We start from the raw sequence: 19,993 nt of genomic DNA, 5'->3' as shown, positions 1-19,993 counted from the left end.
AGAGTCATCAAGTTTCTCTAAGAAATTCTTATTTGTGCAGTTTTTCAGAAAGGTGACTAAATGTTTTCTTTAGCATAAAGTAATAAGATCTTATTGCTATGTTGATACCGCTAATACCAAATTAACAATTTAATGGCATTTCTCCGTATAAATTGAAAAATAGTAATAGAACTTTTTAAGTAAAATATTTTAAATCCTATAAAAAATAAACCTGATCAGCAGTGAAAATAAGTGCAATCTGACCACATTTTGCATAATCTATGACTGTCATGTGATGTAAGGCTCTACTTTATGGTAGAGCAAATATCCCACACATTGTTTGCTCATTTTCAATGCAATTCTTTGTTTTAAAAAGGGATGCCAATTTAACTCCATTAACTTAACTGCCTGCATAACAGATTGACTGATTTGGATAACTGGATTATTGATTCAAATGTAGTTACTCTTAAAAAATAGGTTTTCGTTTGGGGGAAGGGATATTTTCTAAAAGTCCTTTTTATTTCAAAGTAAATATTAATAAATATTTTTTAAAAATAATGTGTAAAAGTGAAACTAAAAGACTTTCAAGTTTGATAGATTATTCTGATAAATTAGTTAAAATGTGAAGTGTCTAATATTTAATAAATAGTTTGTAAAGATTGAAAACTAATTGCTGACCTTTTAATCACACTGAAATTCCATATAACGTGTTTAAGTAGTTTTTTTTTCTTCCATGTATTCCTCAGCACTTTTCTATTTGGTTTGGATTCTAAAACAGTCAGTTCCAGCTACATAATTTGTGATGCCCAGTGAAAAATGAAACTGCAGGACCCTTTGTTCAAAAAGCAGGAAAAAAAAAAGGGCCATTAAAGGTACTAAAATATAAAGCTTTTTCCTTCTGCAATTTCTCTCTCTCTCTCAACTTGTCATGGTACTTTTTTATTTGCCATTTAATGTCCAAGTAAAGAAAAAGTAAATTTCAAATTACTAGCGTAAACTTTACCATTCATCTTTATATTGCTCAATGCTACTTTTAAATGTAAAGATAAGAGCATCTAACTCATGTGAAGTCAGAGTACAGCACAGTTTTTTTCCTAAAGTCCTGCACCACTTGGTATCTCCAGTCCCCAACGGTATCTCAAGCAGACCAGGACAGACAAATATAAGACAGACTCAAAACCTTGGACAGAATTAGGAAGGGTGTCCCCAGGCACTGATCCAGTCCAGAGACCTTCCCTCTGCACAGGGATAGTTGTAGGGAGATTGATGACACCTCCAGATTCCCAGGGCTTCCCAACCCAGAGTGCAAGGGAGAACTCTAAAGGTCTTTAAATCTCCTTGCCAGAAACTGTTGGCTGCCTGCATGGGATGAATGAGAAAGCCAGAGTGTCAAGCTCCCAGTTGCCCCATCAGACTTTGCTTACAAAATATGAATTAAAGATAAAATTATTAAGAATTTCAAGATGGCAGTAGCCAAGCATTATACTCTAAGCAGGATTATAGAACCATGCAGCTGAAAAAGTCAAGCAGACTCTTGAAATCTATCCTGAACGCATTTTACAAAATAGTGATGTCATTGTTTTTCCCATTTACCTCTATATGTTAGTCAGAAAACAACTATGTTCAGTAACTGCGATGTGCCAAGTACTGTGATGTGTGCCATGTAGTGAAAAGCAAGCGCGTGTTAGAATGTTTGAAATGCGGTGTCTACTACAGAGCAGTCTTTCATTCCTTAAAATTCTTTAGAGCTTAACTAAAAAAAAAAGATAAAATTAAGCATATATCTGATTCAGTATACATTTTTGAATACTGAGTGCCTAAAATATTACTTAGTATGCAAGTCCTTAAAATATGTATAAAGTAATAAATGATAAAATAGTGATGTGATAGGTGGTAAATATTGACATTTCATTTTTCTATTTCTATGAAAGAGAGACTAGATGTTTGACCATATATTTATTCTGTCATACAGTAAGCAAAGCTTTTAGTTATAAAAGATAAAAAACAAAAAAAAATTGAAAGATGGCTCCATAATTTGCCTAAAGCTGTTCTAATTATTTTGCAATTCTAATAGACCTAAATATAAATTCCGTAGCTCTATATTGTACTAAGTCACTTCTAAAGTGTACCCTAAGACAAAAACGTGCTTTTTTCCTTCAAAATAATTATAGCTTGGCTCACTGAATTACTTGTATTCATTTTTTTCAAATTCTTATCTAGCTCATATCTTAAGTAATATCTCATTAAAGCAAATAAATAATATTCCAAGGATAATAAATGTATCTATAATATGTGGATAGACATATCCTGGTCATTCTGTTTTGTTTTGTCTTTAAACAGCTTATTTTACTCTTCTGCTGATTCGCTATATCTCTAAGATATGATTACCCTTTACTTCACAAAAATTCTGTGTGAATTGATGTCCTCTCTTGACTTCCTGTTTCAAGGCTTCTTTATATAAATAGTGAATAATCGACTACTTTCTATGAGTTTGAATTATATTTTGATAGGCTTGATATTTATGTCCTATCTTATAATTTTATATTTTAAAGTTTTTTGATTACTTTTCTTCAAGATAACCATGGTGGTCAGTTGTAGATATGATTTGACCATTTAGATTCCTAGAAATTGGGACTAGGTTCCTCTTTCTGTTGTTATAAGAAATGTGCTGAACAGTTTTGAGTTGGTTTTTATTTAGCTGTTTTTCAAGATGTGAGATAGTTGTATTAAGAGCAGAACAATTAAACTCTATTTGAAGTACTACTTAATTATATTTTTAAATTTAAAGATAACTGACATGTAAAATTATGTCCTAAAATATTTTCCACCATCTGAATTTTATTACCCTAACTGCTGCCAGCCCATATTATATACTTATAAGGTGACAATTTTCATATGCCTTAAAGAATCTCAAGAGAATGTATAATTCAGCTACATGTCTTCAGTCAAGATGAATTTATAAATGTTATACTATTTGTATAAATATATTTTATGTTACAAATAAATGCCATTTTTATCCCATTTCAAATATATCTAAGCAATAATTCCAATTTTCTTGTATATTTTCACTGACTCTTTTAGGATGGTCTTCTTTGTGTATGCGTGCTAAGTTGCTTCAGTCATGTCCTACTCTTTTGTGACCCCCTGGACTGTAGCCCTCCAAGCTCCCCTGTCCATGGAATTCTGCAGGCAAGAATACTAGAATAAGTTGCCGTGCCCTCTTCCAGGAGATCTTCCCGATCCAGGGATCTGAACCCTCATCTCTTACGTCTCCGACATTGCCATGCTAGATCGTTACCATTGGCATCACCTGGGAAGCCTGTCTTTCATGAATTTTGCCTAAAATCTTCCCTCTGCCTATTAGCCTATTAAAGAAGAAAATACAAAAAAATAAGTTGCACTTCAAGAGCTAGACGGTCTCTTTCTCTGCATCATAACACTTTATTTAAGATAGGAAACCATCAGTAAACATTCTAGTTAGATTACTTTATTTATATATTGGAGATTTTTAAAAATTTTATATAATGTAATTTTTACTCTAATTTTCTGAATAAAAAAGGAATTCATAATGCTATGTGAAATGCAAGAAGTAACCTAAATGCATTAAATTATGATAGACCTTTTTTTAATGATACATCCTTGATATGTCTATTTTCTTTACATATTAAGAATTAAAGTTTTAATGATCTTTTAAGACAAACTCATCATTTTTGTACTATGATCTAGAACTATCGTTCTCTAAGCTCTTCTCTACAAATGTCCCAATTTTTCATTTCTGTTATTAATTTAAAATTTATTTTCTACTTCCATAGTTTTATTTTTCCTCCTTTGTGGTAGCTCACAGTTTCAGAGGTGGGCATGAAGTCATATACTTGCCTTCATGTAACTTTTAAGTCCATTGTGAGGCACCAGAGGTAGAGTATGGGAAGAGTTACCCTAATAGGAACTTGATTTTGTAGGGAAAATTATAGTGTTATTTTTTTATTTATGTATAGTATGTGCAATGCTATATATTAATATGTTAGTTATATAATATAATGATAACAATTTTAAAGGTTATTATGCTCCATTTATAGTTATGGTAAAATATACTGGTATGGTATAATATGGTAAAATTTACTGGCTATATCCCCTGTGCTTATCCTTGTAGCTTTTTTATGCATAATAGTTCATACCTTTTAATCCCCTACCCTTATATTGCACCTCCCCACCTGTCTCCTCCCCATTGGTAACCACTAATTTGTTCTCTATTAGTCTGTTTCTTTTTGTTATATTCATTAGTTGTAATTTTTTAGATTCTACATGTATCATCATGTAGAATCAGTCATGTCCAACTCTTTGTGACCCCATGGACAGTAGCCCACCAGGCTCCTCTGTCCATGGAATTTTCTAGGGAAGAATACTGGAGTGGGTAGCACATTCTCCGAGGGATATTCCTGACCCAGGGATCGAACCCAGGTCTCTTACATTGCAGCAGATACTTGATGGTATTTATCTTTGGGTTTATCTTTGTCTGACATTTCTGTTACCATAAAATCCTCCAAGTCCATCCATGCTTTTGCAAATGGCAAAATTTTATTTAGGTTGCCTCTATATCTTGGCAACTATAAATAGGTCTGTTTTGAACATTGGGATGCGTGTAAATTTCTTTCTTTTTACCTGTGATTGGAATTGCTGGGTCGTATGGTAGATCTATTTTTACTTTTTTGAGAAACCTCCATGCTGTTTTCTTCAGTGGCTGCACCTATTTACATTCCCCCTAGCAGGGTATATGTGTTCCGTTTTCTCCACATCCTCACCAACATTTTGTATTTGTGTTCTTTTTGAGGACAGTGATTGACAGGTATGAGATGATATCTTATTCTGGTTTTGATTTTCAGTTCCCTGATGATTTGTGACATTGAATGTCTTTTCATGTGCCTGTTAGTCATCTGCATATCCTGTTATGGAAAATGTCTATTCAAGTCTTCTGCTCATTTTTTTAATCGAGTTGTTTATTTTTTGATGTTGATTTATGTGAGCTGTTTATATATTTTTGGATATTAACTTATAACTCTAATTTTAAGGTCAAAAGACACAAAAATCATTTTTACTTAATTATTTGACAACTAAGAAGACTACATATGTTTGACATTTAAAGAAACCAAGCAAAACCTCACATTCTGTAAACTTAGCACATAAACATGGCATACAGGTTCTATTTCTGAGCTGGATTTTGCATAAAACCCTTTATTTTCATATTTTCATTTTCAAGAACTAATTACTTTTCTTGTGATTTAATTTCATCACTGAAATTTTGCTTAATTTTCTCTGTAAAAACTTTTCTTAGAAAGTGTGGTATCAAGTTTTCATAATACTATCTATAAGTTCACTGCATTGTACTTTTATATCAAAAATATTGGTTGCTAGATAATGAAGGTTTTATATAAATGAAAAATGTCATGCTGTTCCATTTGTATATGGCTTTTTCTTCAAAATTATTCTCAGGTGTATCACTTAAAACAGAAGTATATTTAGTCAAAATCAACTAATGAATAATTAGCTCATATTTTAGGAATTAATTTATATTTCCATGGAGAAGATAGAAACAGTTTCTGGTTAAAGGAACAAAAGAGCCTTGAAAAAAAGTTCTTAATATACAGAGAAATTTAATATAGGATAAAGAACACATCTAAGATCAATAGGAAAATTATAAATCATTGAATAAAATGTTTTGAGGGAAAATTATTATTTAAAATATTTAAAGTTAATTTTCAACTAAGAAAATACCCTGAAATAAATCCCAAGTTATTAACCAAGTAAATACAAGCATAACATCTTAAAAAAATTAAGTATAGATGAATAAATAATCATATAAAAATAAATTACAAAGCAAATAACAGATGAGTTTAATAGAGATTTCATATATCAAAGTCTTTATAAATAAAATGATAAAAAGTAACAAGCTAGGTAAGATACAAGTGAAGAATTAAAATGATAAAATATTTGTTAGTCATTCAGTCATATTCAGCTCTTTGTGACTCTATGGACTGTAACCCACCAGTCTCCTCTGTCCATGGAATTTTCTAGGAAAGAATACTGGAGTGAGTAGCTACTTCTCCAGAGGATATTCCTGACCCAGGGATCAAACCCAGGTCTCTTACATCGTAGGCAGATACTTTATTGTCTGAGCCACCAGGGAAGTCCATGTGAAGAACAGACCATGGTAAAATGTAGTTTGGCCACCTGATGCAAAGAACCGACTCATTCGAAAAGACCCTAGGAAGGATTGTAGGTGGGAGGAGAAGGGGATGACAGAGGATGAGATGGTTGAATGGCATCACTGACACAATGGACATGAGTTTGAGTAGGCTCCAGGAGTTGGTGATGGACAGGGAAGCCTGGCGTGCTGCAGTTAATGGGATCGCAAAGAGTCGGACACGACTGAGTGACTGAACTGAAAACGGGCAAAGGATGAGCTGTCAATCCTTACTTAGAAGAGATACTATTACCTAATATTCATTAAAAAAGAATTTCAATCTTGAGTTTTCCCTGGCAGTCCAGTGGTTAAGACTTCCCGATCTTTTAGTGCAGGGGGGCAAGTTTGATCCCTGGCTGGGAAACTAAGATCCCACACGCCATGGAGCACAGCTGAAAAAAGAAATAATTTAATTCTTGCTAAATTTCAGACAAATGAAAATTAAAACAATGATAGGTAATTTTCTTGTAATTAAGTTGGACTTTTTTTTTTTCCTAAGATTTTCTTTGGTAAATGGTAATAATTATGTCAGCTTAGAATATAATTTGGTAAGAACTCCATATCACTACAGGAAAACTACAAAATTATATGGCAATGTGCTTCCAGTACCTTAAAATTACTATGTCCTTTTAAGACACTAGGTATATTAATATCTGATATGGAAGCTGAAGCTCCAATACTTTGGCCATCTGACACAAAGAACTGACTCATTTGAAAGACTCGATGCTAGGAAAGATTGAATGCGGGAGGAGAAGGGGATGACAGAAGATGAGATGGTTGGATGGCATCACTGACTCAATGGACATGAGTTTGAGTAAACTCCAGGAGTTGGTGATGTACAGGGAGGCCTGGTGTGCTGCAGTTCATGGGGTTGCAAAGAGTTGGACATGAATGAGCAACTGAACTGACTGATATTAGTATCTTAAGAAAGATAAAACATGTAGAAATAGTATATGGGTGTATAATCATGCATTAATTATAATAATGAAATGTGTAAATATCCTAAATTACCAAGAATAAATAGTCAACAAATGTACTATGCCCATAAGGCAGAATATTAAGTTTAATGAATGAGAATAATGCTGACAGTATTGTAAGGACTGCAGGCCCTGAAACTCTGTATACATCATCATCCAAGTATGTAAACAACTAGTGCACACGTGTAATCACAAGAAAATGAATAGCAACATTTTCTAATGTTGGCACTGTTTCTCTCTGTGGGGTGGGTCTATGACTGTTTAGTTCTCTAAAGTGACTTGTGAGCTCCTCCATGATCAGGCCCTGATTATCCTATTATAGCTCCTTATATTTACCCTCTTACCATAATTACCATGCTCTTCATTTCCATTGCATGTAAATTTTTTCTATTGGTTTCTCCATAAATATATCCCAAGGTATAACATTGCACATTTCACATAAAATCTATACATTAAATATTTACTAAAGTAAGTGAAAGTGAAGTCTCTCTGTCATGTCCGCCAACTCTTTGGGACCCTGTGGACTGTAGCCCACCAGGCTCCTCCATCCATGGGATTCTCCAGGCAGGAATACTGGAGTGGGTTGCCATTTCCTTCTCTAGGGAATCTTCCCGACCCAGGGATCAAACCTAGGTCTCCCACCTTACTCTGAGCCACCAGAGAAGCCCAAATATTTACTAAAGAAGTAGGTAAATTAAGTGTATGGGTGTATATAAATACACACAAATTTTTACCATACATAAAGTGAACCTTTTAAAGATTTAATACCCTGATCCTTTTTCCCCTTAATCATGAAGTGCTCACTTAGGATATATCAACAGTAAGCATTTTGTTCACAGGCTCATCATTCTGAAATAAAACTACAGAAGGCGTAATGTTCAGTTGTGTCAACCTAAACAAGAAGGCAATGGCACCCCACTCCAGTACTCTTGCCTGGAAAATCCCATGGATGGAGGAGCCTGGTAGGCTGCAGTCCATGGGGTCGATAAGAGCGGACCGGACTGAGCGACTTCACTTTCACTTTTCACTTTCATGCATTGGAGAAGGAAATGGCAACCCACTCCAGTGTTCTTGCCTGGAGAATCCCAGGGACAAGGGAGTCTGGTGGGCTGCCGTCTATGGGGTCACACAGAGTCGGACACGACTGAAGTGATGTAGCATAGCATAAACAAGAATGTACTGGAAATATACAGGAGGGATTATAGTCTGGTGTTATGGATCTCCAGGGCCTTAAATTTCATATCCTCTGTACATACTTTATCCTGCTATTTACCATCTGCATTCTCATGAATTTATAGCTCATCATGTCATTTTTTTAATTCTCTTTAAATGTCCATAGTTTAGTCATAGTTTAGCTGGGAAGAATCTGATCAACTCTGAGTTCTAGTCCCTAAACTGCTACTGTCCAGCTGTGTAAATTCAGGCAAGATATTTAATCTTTCTGAACCTCAGATTCTTCATCTGCAAAATAAGTCTATTACATTGGATAGCATGATGAGCATTATAATATTCAGTAATTGCATTGAGTAATATGAACATTCTATGTGCATGGTCTTTTAATATTTTAAAACATTTCTATATAATTCCAAAGAATTTACATAATAAAAATATGAAAATAACATAATTTATAAATTTGACACCTCAACTGAAAGGAAACCTACTCCATAAAAAAATCTCATTGTAATTTTCCATGTATCCAGCTCTTTCTATAGGTCTTACCCTATATTTTGCAGTATTATTGTTAGTTTTCCATGGTGACTTCAATTTGTGCGATTGTTTTTGGACGTAAAGAAGTATCTCAGTAATATTTCATCCCATATTCAAGTCCATATTACCTTATTCTCAGCAAAAAGAAATAAATATTCTATTTTTTGGAATATACATATATAGATAGATAGATACATAATATATGGGGTGGCGGTGATTTAGTCGCTAAGTCGTGTCTGACTCTTGCAACCCATGAACTGTAGCCTACCAGGCAACTCTGTCTATTGGATTTTCCAGGCAAGAATACTGCAGTGGTTTGTCATTTCCTTCTCATATATAATTAGAAATGTGACTGTAATTAGATTAAATTTTATATGGTTTAAACAGAAATATAAGTGTCATCCCCTCCTCTCCCTTCTTCCCATTTTTTCCCCAGGTTACGGTCTCTGCCACTTTCAGCTTCCTTTTTTTTTTATTTGTTTGAGTTTTTTGGTTTACCCTTTGCTTTTATCATTTCTCACGATTGTACCTAAGTAACTCTTCAAACTGATTTGTATGTGTTCCTTATTCTGTCACTTGTTTCCTTGATGTAATAAATTCCAAATATAATTTAATCTTTCAACAATAGATTTTAAGCTTCTGGAAAACTGCAAGTCGCTCAATTGTGCCTGACTCTTTACAACTTCATGGACTATACAGTCCATGGAATTCTCTAGGCCAGAATACTGGAGTGGGTAGCCTTTCTTTTCTCTAGGGCATCTTCCCAACCCAGAGATCAAACCCAGATCTCCTGCATTGCAGGCAGATTCTTTACCAGCTAAGCCACAAGGGAAGCCCTTAAGCTCCAGGAGGGCTAAAGTTTTCCACATATTTTATTGATCATTTCAATCTATCCTGGGCTTCCCAGATGGTGCAGTGGTAAAGAATCTGCCTGCCATTGCAGGAGATGCAAGAGACGTGGGTTTGATCTCTGGGTCAGAAAGATTTCCTGGAGTAGAAAATGGCAACCCCTCCAGTATTCTTGCTGGGAAATCCTATAAACAGAGGAGCCTGGCAGGCTACAGTCCATGGGGTCACAAAGAGTTCAACACAACTGAGCACACATATACAAAGTTAACAGGAGAACAGTTTTAATGATTCGTTCTTTTGTACCTGTATAATTACTTCATTGACCATTGCTGTCCTTCTGCAGTAAGAGGGCAATAAGAAGGGAAGGTGACTCAAAACCTTTTTTTTCCTCAAAGTGAGACAAAGGGAGGGCATTCTAGGATTCAGCTCCAAAGCCATGCTTAGGTAGCACCATCTTCAATGTCTCCTATGAACTCTCTTCTGTTATTACTTTACCAGGTTTGTATTACATGATGTTACCAAAACATGTAGAGACAGTACTAGTAATAAGCATCATTATCACCTAATGATCATTCTAAGAACTTTAATAGGTACTGGTAACAGAGTGGCATCTCTGTCATTTACCTAGTAAAATTGTCTAAACGACTGAACACACATCACTCTATCCCTGGAGCATTGAAGATTACTAGGTATAAAGCTCTATAAATACATTTTTTAATAAATAAGTGAGCAAACATTTATTAAGCACTAGTAAAGTAATGCTCAAAATTATCCAAACCAGGCTTCAGCAATACGTGTACCATGAACTTCCACATGTTCAAGCTGGTTTTAGAAAAGGCAGAGGAACCAGAGATCAAATTGCCAATATCCGCTGGATCATGGAAAAAGGAAGAGAGTTCCAGTTCTATTTCTGCTTTATTGACTATGCCAAAGCCTTTGACTGTGTGGATCACAATAAACTGTGGAAAATTCTTCAAGATATGGGAATACCAGACCACCTGACCTGCCTCTTGAGAAACCTGTATGCAGGTCAGGAAGCAACAGTTAGAACTGGACATGGAACAACAGATGGTTCCAAATAGGAAAAGGAGTACGTCAAGGCTGTATATTGTCACCCTGCTTATTTAACTTATATGCAGAGTGCATCATGAGAAACGCTGGGCTGGAAGAAACACAAGCTGGAATCAAGATTGCCAGGAGAAATATCAATAAACTCAGATACGCAGATGACACCACCCTTATGGCAGAAAGTGAAGAGGAACTCAAAAGCCTCTTGATGAAAGTGAAAGTGGAGAGTGAAAAAGTTGGCTTAAAGCTCAACATTCAGAAAACGAAGATCATGGCATGTGGTTCTATCACTTCATGGGAAATAGATGGGGAAACAGTGGAGACAGTGTCAGACTTCATTTTTGTGGGCTCCAAAATCACTGCAGATGGTGACTGCAGCCATGAAATTAAAAGACGCTTACTCCTTGGAAGGAAAGTTATGACCAACCTAGATAGCATATTCAAAAGCAGAGACATTACTTTGTCAACAAAGGTCTGTCTAGTCAAGGCTATGGTTTTTCCAGTAGTCATGTATGGATGTGAGAGTTGGACTGTGAAGAAAGCTGAGTGCCGAAGAGTTGATGCTTTTGAACTGTGGTGTTGGAGAAGACTCTGAAGAGTCCCTTGGACTGCAAGGAGGATCCAGCCAGTCCATTCTGAAGGAGATCAGTCCTTGGTGTTCTTTGGAGGGACTGATGCTAAAGCTGAATCTCCAATACTTTGGCCACCTCATGGGAAGAGTTGACTCATTGGAAAAGACTCTGATGCTAGAAGGGACTGAGGGCAGGAGGAGAAGGGGACGACAGAGGATGAGATGGCTGGATGGCATCACCAACTCAGTGAACATGAGTTTGAGTGAACTCGGGGAGTTAGTGATGGACAGGGAGGCCTGGTGTGCTGCGATTCATGGGGTCACAAAGAGTCGGACACGACTGAGCGACTGAACTGAAGTGAACTGAATACATGATCAGTACAGTGGCTTATCATGTAGTATTGATAAGGAAGGGAGAAATTAGTGTGGCTTCCTCAAATACCTTATTTACTGTAACTGGGGAGACAAGTTTAGCAGAATGAAAAAGGCGAGCGAAAAATAAAAAGCATATTTTTAATTTAAGCATTCAAGTTATAAGAATCAGATGTGAATACTTTAGTTCAGAGGAGAGATGCTTAACTGAGCTGGAGTACTTTGTGGAGGAGCTTTAATATAAAAGGAAGAACATTTGGACTGACCATATAAGAAGGGTTGAGCTTTGAAATTATGAAGCCGTGCAGGAGGAACAAATTTTCACAGTTTGTTTCTGACAGAGTTGTAGAAAAAGCCTAATTCTCCATGTTCATATCTGAAGAAGCTTTCAGTGAATCAAAATTTGCACCACAGTCAGCCTTTAATAAGAAAGTTATAGAATTAAGCTCATTCAATTTAGGAAGCAATTTTCATGCAGTATTATGGAAAAGGTCTTAGTAGCAATGTTATATTCTACTTCTTCAAACATGAGCAATGTTGGATAAAAAAGATTTGAATGTCAAAGATGAGATTTGTCAGGAGAAGCTTACTTTTAGGGAGTTGTTCTTTTAAAGAAACAGGCTTAGCAAAAAATAGTTTCCATCTGGGAGCAAATTTTCATGGCACTGTTACAAGATGCATAGTTTGATTGTGATTTATAAACAGTCATTAGAATAGGACACTTGTCTTCCCACAGCAACATCTCTGAGCACTAAGCACTATTTGGTCAAGCCCCTAGGATTTAAGTGCAGGGTGCTCAGTTATAAAGCTGTTTTTCATCGATCTGAGCTGTTGAGTTCTTAACTGTAGCTTAGTTTCACTTTGATTTTGAAATCCATAAATGCCAGTCACAGCATTTAAGAACTAAAATCATTGGCACAGGAATTTAAATGAAGAGTGATAAATCAAGGCTGCCAGTAGCTAGTGTCTCAGCCAGATGCAAACACCACAACCACAGTTTTTAATAGCCTTGTGTGCCCAATTTCAAATTAAGTGTGACAGGTTAAGCAGGAAGTTAATTACTATCTTGAAACAGATAGTCTAGTGTTGATAGGAAAGGGCATCATAAAGCTGTGTTTTATCTTAACAGAATACCCGGAAGAAATATTAGAAAATAGAGATGTATAAATAATGATTAGTTCATGTAAAAAAGCAGGGAAGGTAGTGAGGGTTATTATGCATCTGGTTAAATGAGGGCAGGTATATGAAAAGGAGACTTCAGAGAACAGCTTTACTAGTCTCAAAGCAGGAAGTGAATTCATGTATGAATCAGAATCTTGCTACCTTCACGGTGGATGAGATACTAGGTACCTCAGGTACTAAATCTCTACCACCGAATGCCAGATATTAGAATGTCTGTCAACTTTTCTCATGGTAGAATGCAAAAACGAACCATTACACCTAATCTGAATACAGCCTTAGAAACCCAAAGATATTATAAATCACAAAATTCTTAAATAGTCTTTCATGTATTTTTTTGTGCCTTCAATCCATGGCCCTTTCTCTCTTCAGATATTTATTAGACAGCATCTTCTTAAGCTATTTCCTACTTGACTTGATGATTTTATGACTGTTTGAGAAAGTGTTTCAAGACAGAATCTGTTCTTTGGAGTTCTGATTGGTTTTAGGAAGGATGCAGTTCAACTTTCATTTAATGAGATAACGTTAAAAACATTGTGTCAGACACTGTCCTTAAATCATAATAAAAGCCAACCCAGAAAGGTATCATTATACACATTTTCCAGTCAAGGAAACTGACACAAAAAAAGAGACTAAGTAAAACATCAGTATCATGGAGTTAAGAAATGGACAAACCACAGTTTGTAGTCAGGTATTCAGGTTCCTGAAGTCTGTGCTCTTTAAACATTAGGACACATTGCCTTTTTAAACCTGGGCCCAGGGTGAGCAGCAGTAGTTATAAAACTCTAGTTATTTAGTTGTAACTTATTCAAACCATTCATTTTGTTCTGTACCTATTGCAAATTAGAAGCATACCTTACTCAGAAAATGCAGATTAAATACAAAGATTCAGTTCAGTTCAGTTCAGTCGCTCAGTCGTGTCCAACTCTTTGCGACCCCATGAATTGCAGCATGTCAGGCCTCCCTGTCCATCACCAACTCCCGGAGTTCACTCAGACTCGCGTCCATGGAGTCAGTGATGCCATCCAGCCATCTCATCCTCTGTCGTCCCCTTCTCCTCCTGCCCCCAATCCCTCCCAGCATCAGAGTCTTTTCCAATGAGTCAACTCTTCGCATGAGGTGCCCAAAGTACTGGAGTTTCAGCTTTAGCATCATTCCTTCCAAAGAAATCCCAGGGCTGATCTCCTTCAGAATGGACTGGTTGAATCTCCTTGCAGTCCAAGGGACTCTCAAGAGAAAAGGGAACTCTCTTACACTGTTGGTGGGAATGCAAACTAGTACAGCCACTATGGAGAACAGTGGAGATTCCTTAAAAAACTGGAAATAGAACTGCCTTATGATCCAGCAATCCCACTGCTGGGCATACACACTGAGGAAACCAGAAGGGAAAGAGACACGTGTACCCCAATGTTCATCGCAGCACTGTTTATAATAGCCAGGACATGGAAGCAACCTAGATGCCCATCAGCAGATGAATGGATAAGAAAGCTGTGGTATATATACACAATGGAGTATTACTAAGCCATTAAAAAGAATACATTTGAATCAGTTCTAATGAGATGGATGAAACTGGAGCCTATTATACAGAGTGAAGTAAGCCAGAAAGAAAAACACCAATACAGTATACTAATGCATATATATGGAATTTAGGAAGATGGTAACAATAACCCTGTGCACGAGACAGCAAAAGAGACACTAATGTATAGATCAGTCTTATGGACTCTGTGGGAGAGGGAGAGGGTGGGGAGATTTGGGAGAATGGCATTAAAACATGTATAATATCATGTATGAAATGAGTCACCAGTCCAGGTTCGATGCACGGTACTGGATGCTTGGGGCTGGTGCACTGGGACGACCCAGAGGGAGGGTATGGGGAGGGAGGAAGGAGGAGGGTTCAAGATGGGGAACACAGGTATACCTGTGGCGGATTCATTTCGACATTTGGCAAAACTGATACAATATTGTAAAGTATAAAAATAAAATTAAAAAAACAAAAAGAGTTTTCTCCAACACCACAGTTCAAAAGCATCAATTCTTCAGTGCTCAGCCTTCTTCACAGTCCAACTCTCACATCCATACATGACCACAGGAAAAACCATAGCCTTGACTAGACAGACCTATGTTGGCAAAGTAATGTTTCTGCTTTTCAGTATGCTATCGATAGCATTTTATTAGTCTTTACAGAAAATATGATGAGCAACCACAGTAAACGTATAAACTCCAGGAGACTTTTGACCTGTCCTTGGAGCACATGAACTTTGCTGGCCATCACTACAATGTCTTGCCTGAATTGAAGGAGTCAGTATATCAAAGGTGGATATTGAAACACAGAAGTCTATTGTCAAATAGAAAGTGGTCTTAGGTCTTTCAAAATGTTAAATCTTAAAATTGAAACAAGTATTTATATGATTAATTAATATATGTATTTTAATAATAGGGCACATTTTATAAACTTCAGAGAAAAAGAAAAATTAAAATATATATTTAATAAAGAAAGAAAGAATTCAAATTTAAAATGCATTTATTCTCTGGTACACTTCTTCAGATATACATATATTGTCAACTCCAAAAGAAATATATTTCACAAAACTCCAGCCATTCCCCCCAACCATGAGATCTATTTTGATTTTGCTCAAACACCCCAGGTACATTCTTGCCTCATGGCCTCTGTCCTTTTGTTACCTCCTTCAGTTCTTTGCTCCAGTGGCATTAGGTTATAGAGACTTTTCATGACCACTTCAGTTAAAATTTTAACTTTTCATGTAGTCACCACCCCTGACTGCATTCTCTTCCTTTCTTTCTTTCATGACACTTATCATCATTTGCATTTTACTGAAACATTTATTTTCTGTTTTTCACCAGCTTTCATGTGAACTCCATGTAAGCAAGGACTTCTGTCGTGTTTATTTGCTATAGTCTCTGTGCCTAGAATAGAACCTGGCTCATATGTGGAACCCATGATATGTTTATTGAATGGATGAATGGAAGAAAAACTGAATAATGGAATATTTTTAAGTTATAAGTTTGTAATAATTTATGAACCACTTACTAATTAGCCCAAGTGAATATGTTAGGGTACATGTAAAATTCCATAGCAAACCTAGCTAATATTTACAGTTTAATATTTTATTTTACATCTTCACCTTAGTCAATTTTAAAATACTCTGTATAATCAGCATTTTGCTTTAAAAGGCAATATTCATTGCTAAGCAGAATCAATTTATATTTATTCATGACTATACCTATATCATGAGAATTGCTTAAAGATGTGTTTCTGGGGATTTATAAAACATCTCAAGGTACTCGAAATGACAAATGTTTAAAAGTGTTGACATAACAATTCTAAATGGTTCCTGATTTGTTGTTAGAAATAAATCAAATTCATTACTGTATCCTGAGGGCACTACAGTGCCTAGCACCTAGGAATATTCATAAATGTGTTAAATAAAGGAAAACATGATTAAATAAAGGGATCCACTTTTAAATTTTCATTTATTAAAATATTAAAAAAATTTATTGAAGTACAGTTGATATACAGTGTCTTCCTAGTTTCAGGTATATAGCATAGTGATTATAATATGTATACATACATATTATATATGATATGTATGCACATATATATACACATACACATTTTTCAGAGTCTTTTCCTTTATAAGTTATTTAAAAATAATGAGTATAATTCAATAAGCTGTATAGCAGGTCTTTGTTGGTTATTTATTTTTATATATAGCAGTGTGTATATGTTGGAGAAGGCAATGGCGACCCAATCCAGTACTCTTGCCTGGAAAATCCCATGGACAGAGGAGCCTGGTAGGCTGCAGTCCATGGGGTCTTGAAGAGTCGGATACAACTGAACGACTTCACTTTCACTTTTCACTTTCATTCATTAGAGAAGGAATGTCAACCTACTCCAGTGTTCTTGCCTGGAGAATCCCAGGGACGGAGGAGCCTTGTAGGCTGCCGTCTATGGGGTCACACGGAGTCGGACACAACTGAAGCGACTTAGCAGCAGCAGCAACAGTGTGTATATGTTAATCCCAACACCTCAATTTATCTTTCTCCTCCTTTTCCCTTTAACACCCATAAGTTTGTTTTCTGTGTCTGTGAGTCTTTTTCTGTTTTTTAAATAATTTTATTGTATCTTTTTCTTTAGATCCCATGTATAAGTGATGTAATATGATATTTGTCTTTTGCTTACTTAGTATGATAATTTCTAGGTCCATGCATGTTGCTGCAAAGGACATTATTTTTTATCTTTTATGACTGAGTGATATTGCATTTTATATTTATACCACTTCTTCTTCATTCATTCACCTGCCAACAGACATTTAGGTTACTTCCATGTCTTTGCTATTGTAAATAGCACTACAGTGAAAAATTTGGATGCCTGTATCTTTTCAAATTAGAGTTTTCTCTGGATATATGCCCAGGAATGAGATTGCAGGATCATATGGTAACTCTGTTTTTAGTTTTAAAGGAACATCCATACTGGTCTCCATACTGGCTGTACCAATTTACGTTACCCCCGGAGGAGGAAATAGCAACCCACTCCAAAATGTTGCCCAGAAAATCTCATAGACAGTGGAGCCTGGTGGGCTACAGTCCCAAAAAGATCACAAAAGAGTCGAACACACCTGAGTGATTAAACAACAGTGTAGGAGGGTTTCCTTTTCTCCAAACTCCAGCATTTATTATTTGTAGACTGTTTGATGATGGCCAGTCTTTCTAGGGTGAGGTGATATCTCATTGTTGTTTTGATCTGTGTTTCTCTAATAATTAGTGACGTTGAGCATTTTCTAATGTGCCTGTTGGCCATCTGTAGTCTTCTTTGTAAAAATGTCTATTTAGATCTTCTGCCAGTTTTTTTTATTGGGTTATTTTTTTGTTTTGATGTTGAGTTATATAAACTGTTTGTATGTTTGAAAATTAAGCCCTTATCAGTTGCATCACTTGCAAATCTTTTCTCCCATTCTGTAAGTTGTCTTTTCATTATGTTTATATTTCATTTGCTGTACAAAAACTTTAAAGTTTAATTAGGTCTCATTTATTTTTGTTTTTATTTTAATTACTCTTAAGTGATGAATCCAAAAAATGTTTGTGTAATATATGTCAAAAAGTGTTCTACCTATGTTTTCTCTAGGAGTTTTTATAGTATTTAGTCTCACATTTATGACTTTTATCCATCTTGAGTTTATTTTTTTGTGTGATGTTAGAGAATTTTCTAATTGCATTTTTAAGCATGTGGTTGTCCAGTATTCCCAGCACCACTTGTTGCTGAGATGGTTGTTTCTACATTGCATATTCTTCCCTCCTTTGTTGTAGATTGACCATTGGTGTATGGGTTTATTTCTGGGCTTTTTATATTGTTCCATATGATCATCACAGTAGATGCAGAAAAAGCATTTGATAAAATTCAAAATGCATTTATAAAAACTCTTCAGAAAGTGGACATAGAGGGAACATAACATAATAAAGGCTGTACACAATAGACCCACAGCAAGCCTTGTACTCAATTGTAAAAAGCCAAAAGGATTTCCTCTAAGGACAAGAAGAAGAGAAGTAAACCCACTCTCACCACTTTTATTCAGCATAGTGGGAAGTCTTGGCTACAGCAGTCAGAGAAGAGAAAGAAATAACAGAAACCCAATCTGGAAAGGAAGTAAAACTGTCACTATTTGCAGATGACAGGCTACTATACTCAGAAAATCCAAAAGACACTACCAGAAAACTACTAAAGCTCATCAACAAATTCAGTAGAGTAACAGGATACAAAATTAATATGCAGAAATATGTTGTATTTCTATTCAGTAAAAAAGATCATAAAAAAATTAAGGAAACAATCTCATTTACCATCACATCTGAAAGAATAAAATACCTAGGGATAAACCTACCAATGAGTCAAAGGGCTGTACTCTAAAAACTGTAAGATGCTGATGAAAAAAAATGGAAAACAACACAAACAGAAAGATATACGGGGAGTTTCCCACACATGAACTATCAATTTGTGAACTTTCAAGGATGTGAACGTGCATTCACATGTCCAATCACATAAATTATTTCACATGTCTGCTTAAACTGTCATGTGCATACAACCACAATAAGTGGTTGTGCTTTTCTGTACTTTACGGTACAATACTGTGGCTCTGCAACATGAGGTGCTTACTAAAGGCCTGATGGATTAGAGGCACAGAGAGAAGGTGGACAAAGACAAAAAGAAGAAGGAGCTGAAGAACTGGAGACACTTATGATGCAGCAAATGGAAAGAAGATTATTTTTATTTAATGAGGCACTAACAATAGCAAGGAGAGATATGAAGTCTTCCTCAGTGATCAGTGCAAAGACGTAGAGAAAAACAATAGAATGGGAAAGACTAGAGACATCTTCAAGAAAATTAGAGATACCAAGGGGGAATTTCATGCAACGATGGGCTCAATAAAGGACAGAAATGGTATGGACCTAACAGAAGCAGAAGATATTAAGAAGAGGTGGCAAGAATACACAGAAGAACTGTACAAAAAAAGATCTTCACGACCCAGATAATCATGATGGTGGGATCACTCACGTAGAGCCAGACATCCTGGAATGTGAAGTCAAGTGGGCCTTAGAAAGCATCACTATGAACAAAGCTAGTGGAGGTGATGGAATCCCAGTTGAACTACTTAAAATCCTAAAAGATAATGCCGTGAAATTGCTGCACTCAATATGCCAGCAAATTAGGAAAACTCAGCAGTGGCAACAGGACTGGAATAGGTCATTTATCATTCCAATCCCAAGGAAAGGCAATGCTAAAGAATGCTCAAACTATCACACAATTGCACTTATCTCACAGGCTAGCAAAGTAATGCTCAAAATTCTCCAAGCCAGGCTTCAACAATACATGAACTGTGAACTTCCCAACGTTCAGGCTGGTTTTAGAAAAGGCAGAGGAACCAGAGGTTAAATTGCCAACATCCACTGGATCATCAAAAAAACAAGAGAGTTCCAGAAAAACATCTATTTCTGCTTTATTGACTATGCCAAAGCCTTTGACTGTGTGGATCACAATAAACT

The 19,993-nt window shown here is 35.9% G+C and overlaps 1 protein-coding gene across 2 annotated transcripts in view; it reads left to right on the top strand.

Annotated features, from left to right (window-relative positions):
- EPHA6 (EPH receptor A6) overlaps positions 1 to 19,993 on the top strand; it is a 1,018,858-nt gene that overhangs the window by 471,397 nt on the left and 527,468 nt on the right. Inside the window, exon 6 of one of the 2 annotated variants that reach the window (XM_010848388.1) lies at positions 726 to 786. The exons of the other annotated variant lie outside the window; for it this stretch is intronic. Coding sequence (XP_010846690.1) covers positions 726 to 775 — 50 coding nt within the window. The 3' untranslated portion in view covers positions 776 to 786. Of the gene's footprint in view, positions 1 to 725; positions 787 to 19,993 lie in introns of those variants that run through there. 2 annotated transcript variants of the gene reach the window in all.

This window comes from Bison bison, unplaced genomic scaffold (genome assembly GCF_000754665.1).
Source record: "Bison bison bison isolate TAMUID 2011002044 unplaced genomic scaffold, Bison_UMD1.0 scf7180017864265, whole genome shotgun sequence".
In the NCBI taxonomy this organism is placed as follows: Eukaryota; Metazoa; Chordata; class Mammalia; order Artiodactyla; family Bovidae; genus Bison; species Bison bison.
This window is presented reverse-complemented; position numbering and strand designations above follow the sequence as displayed.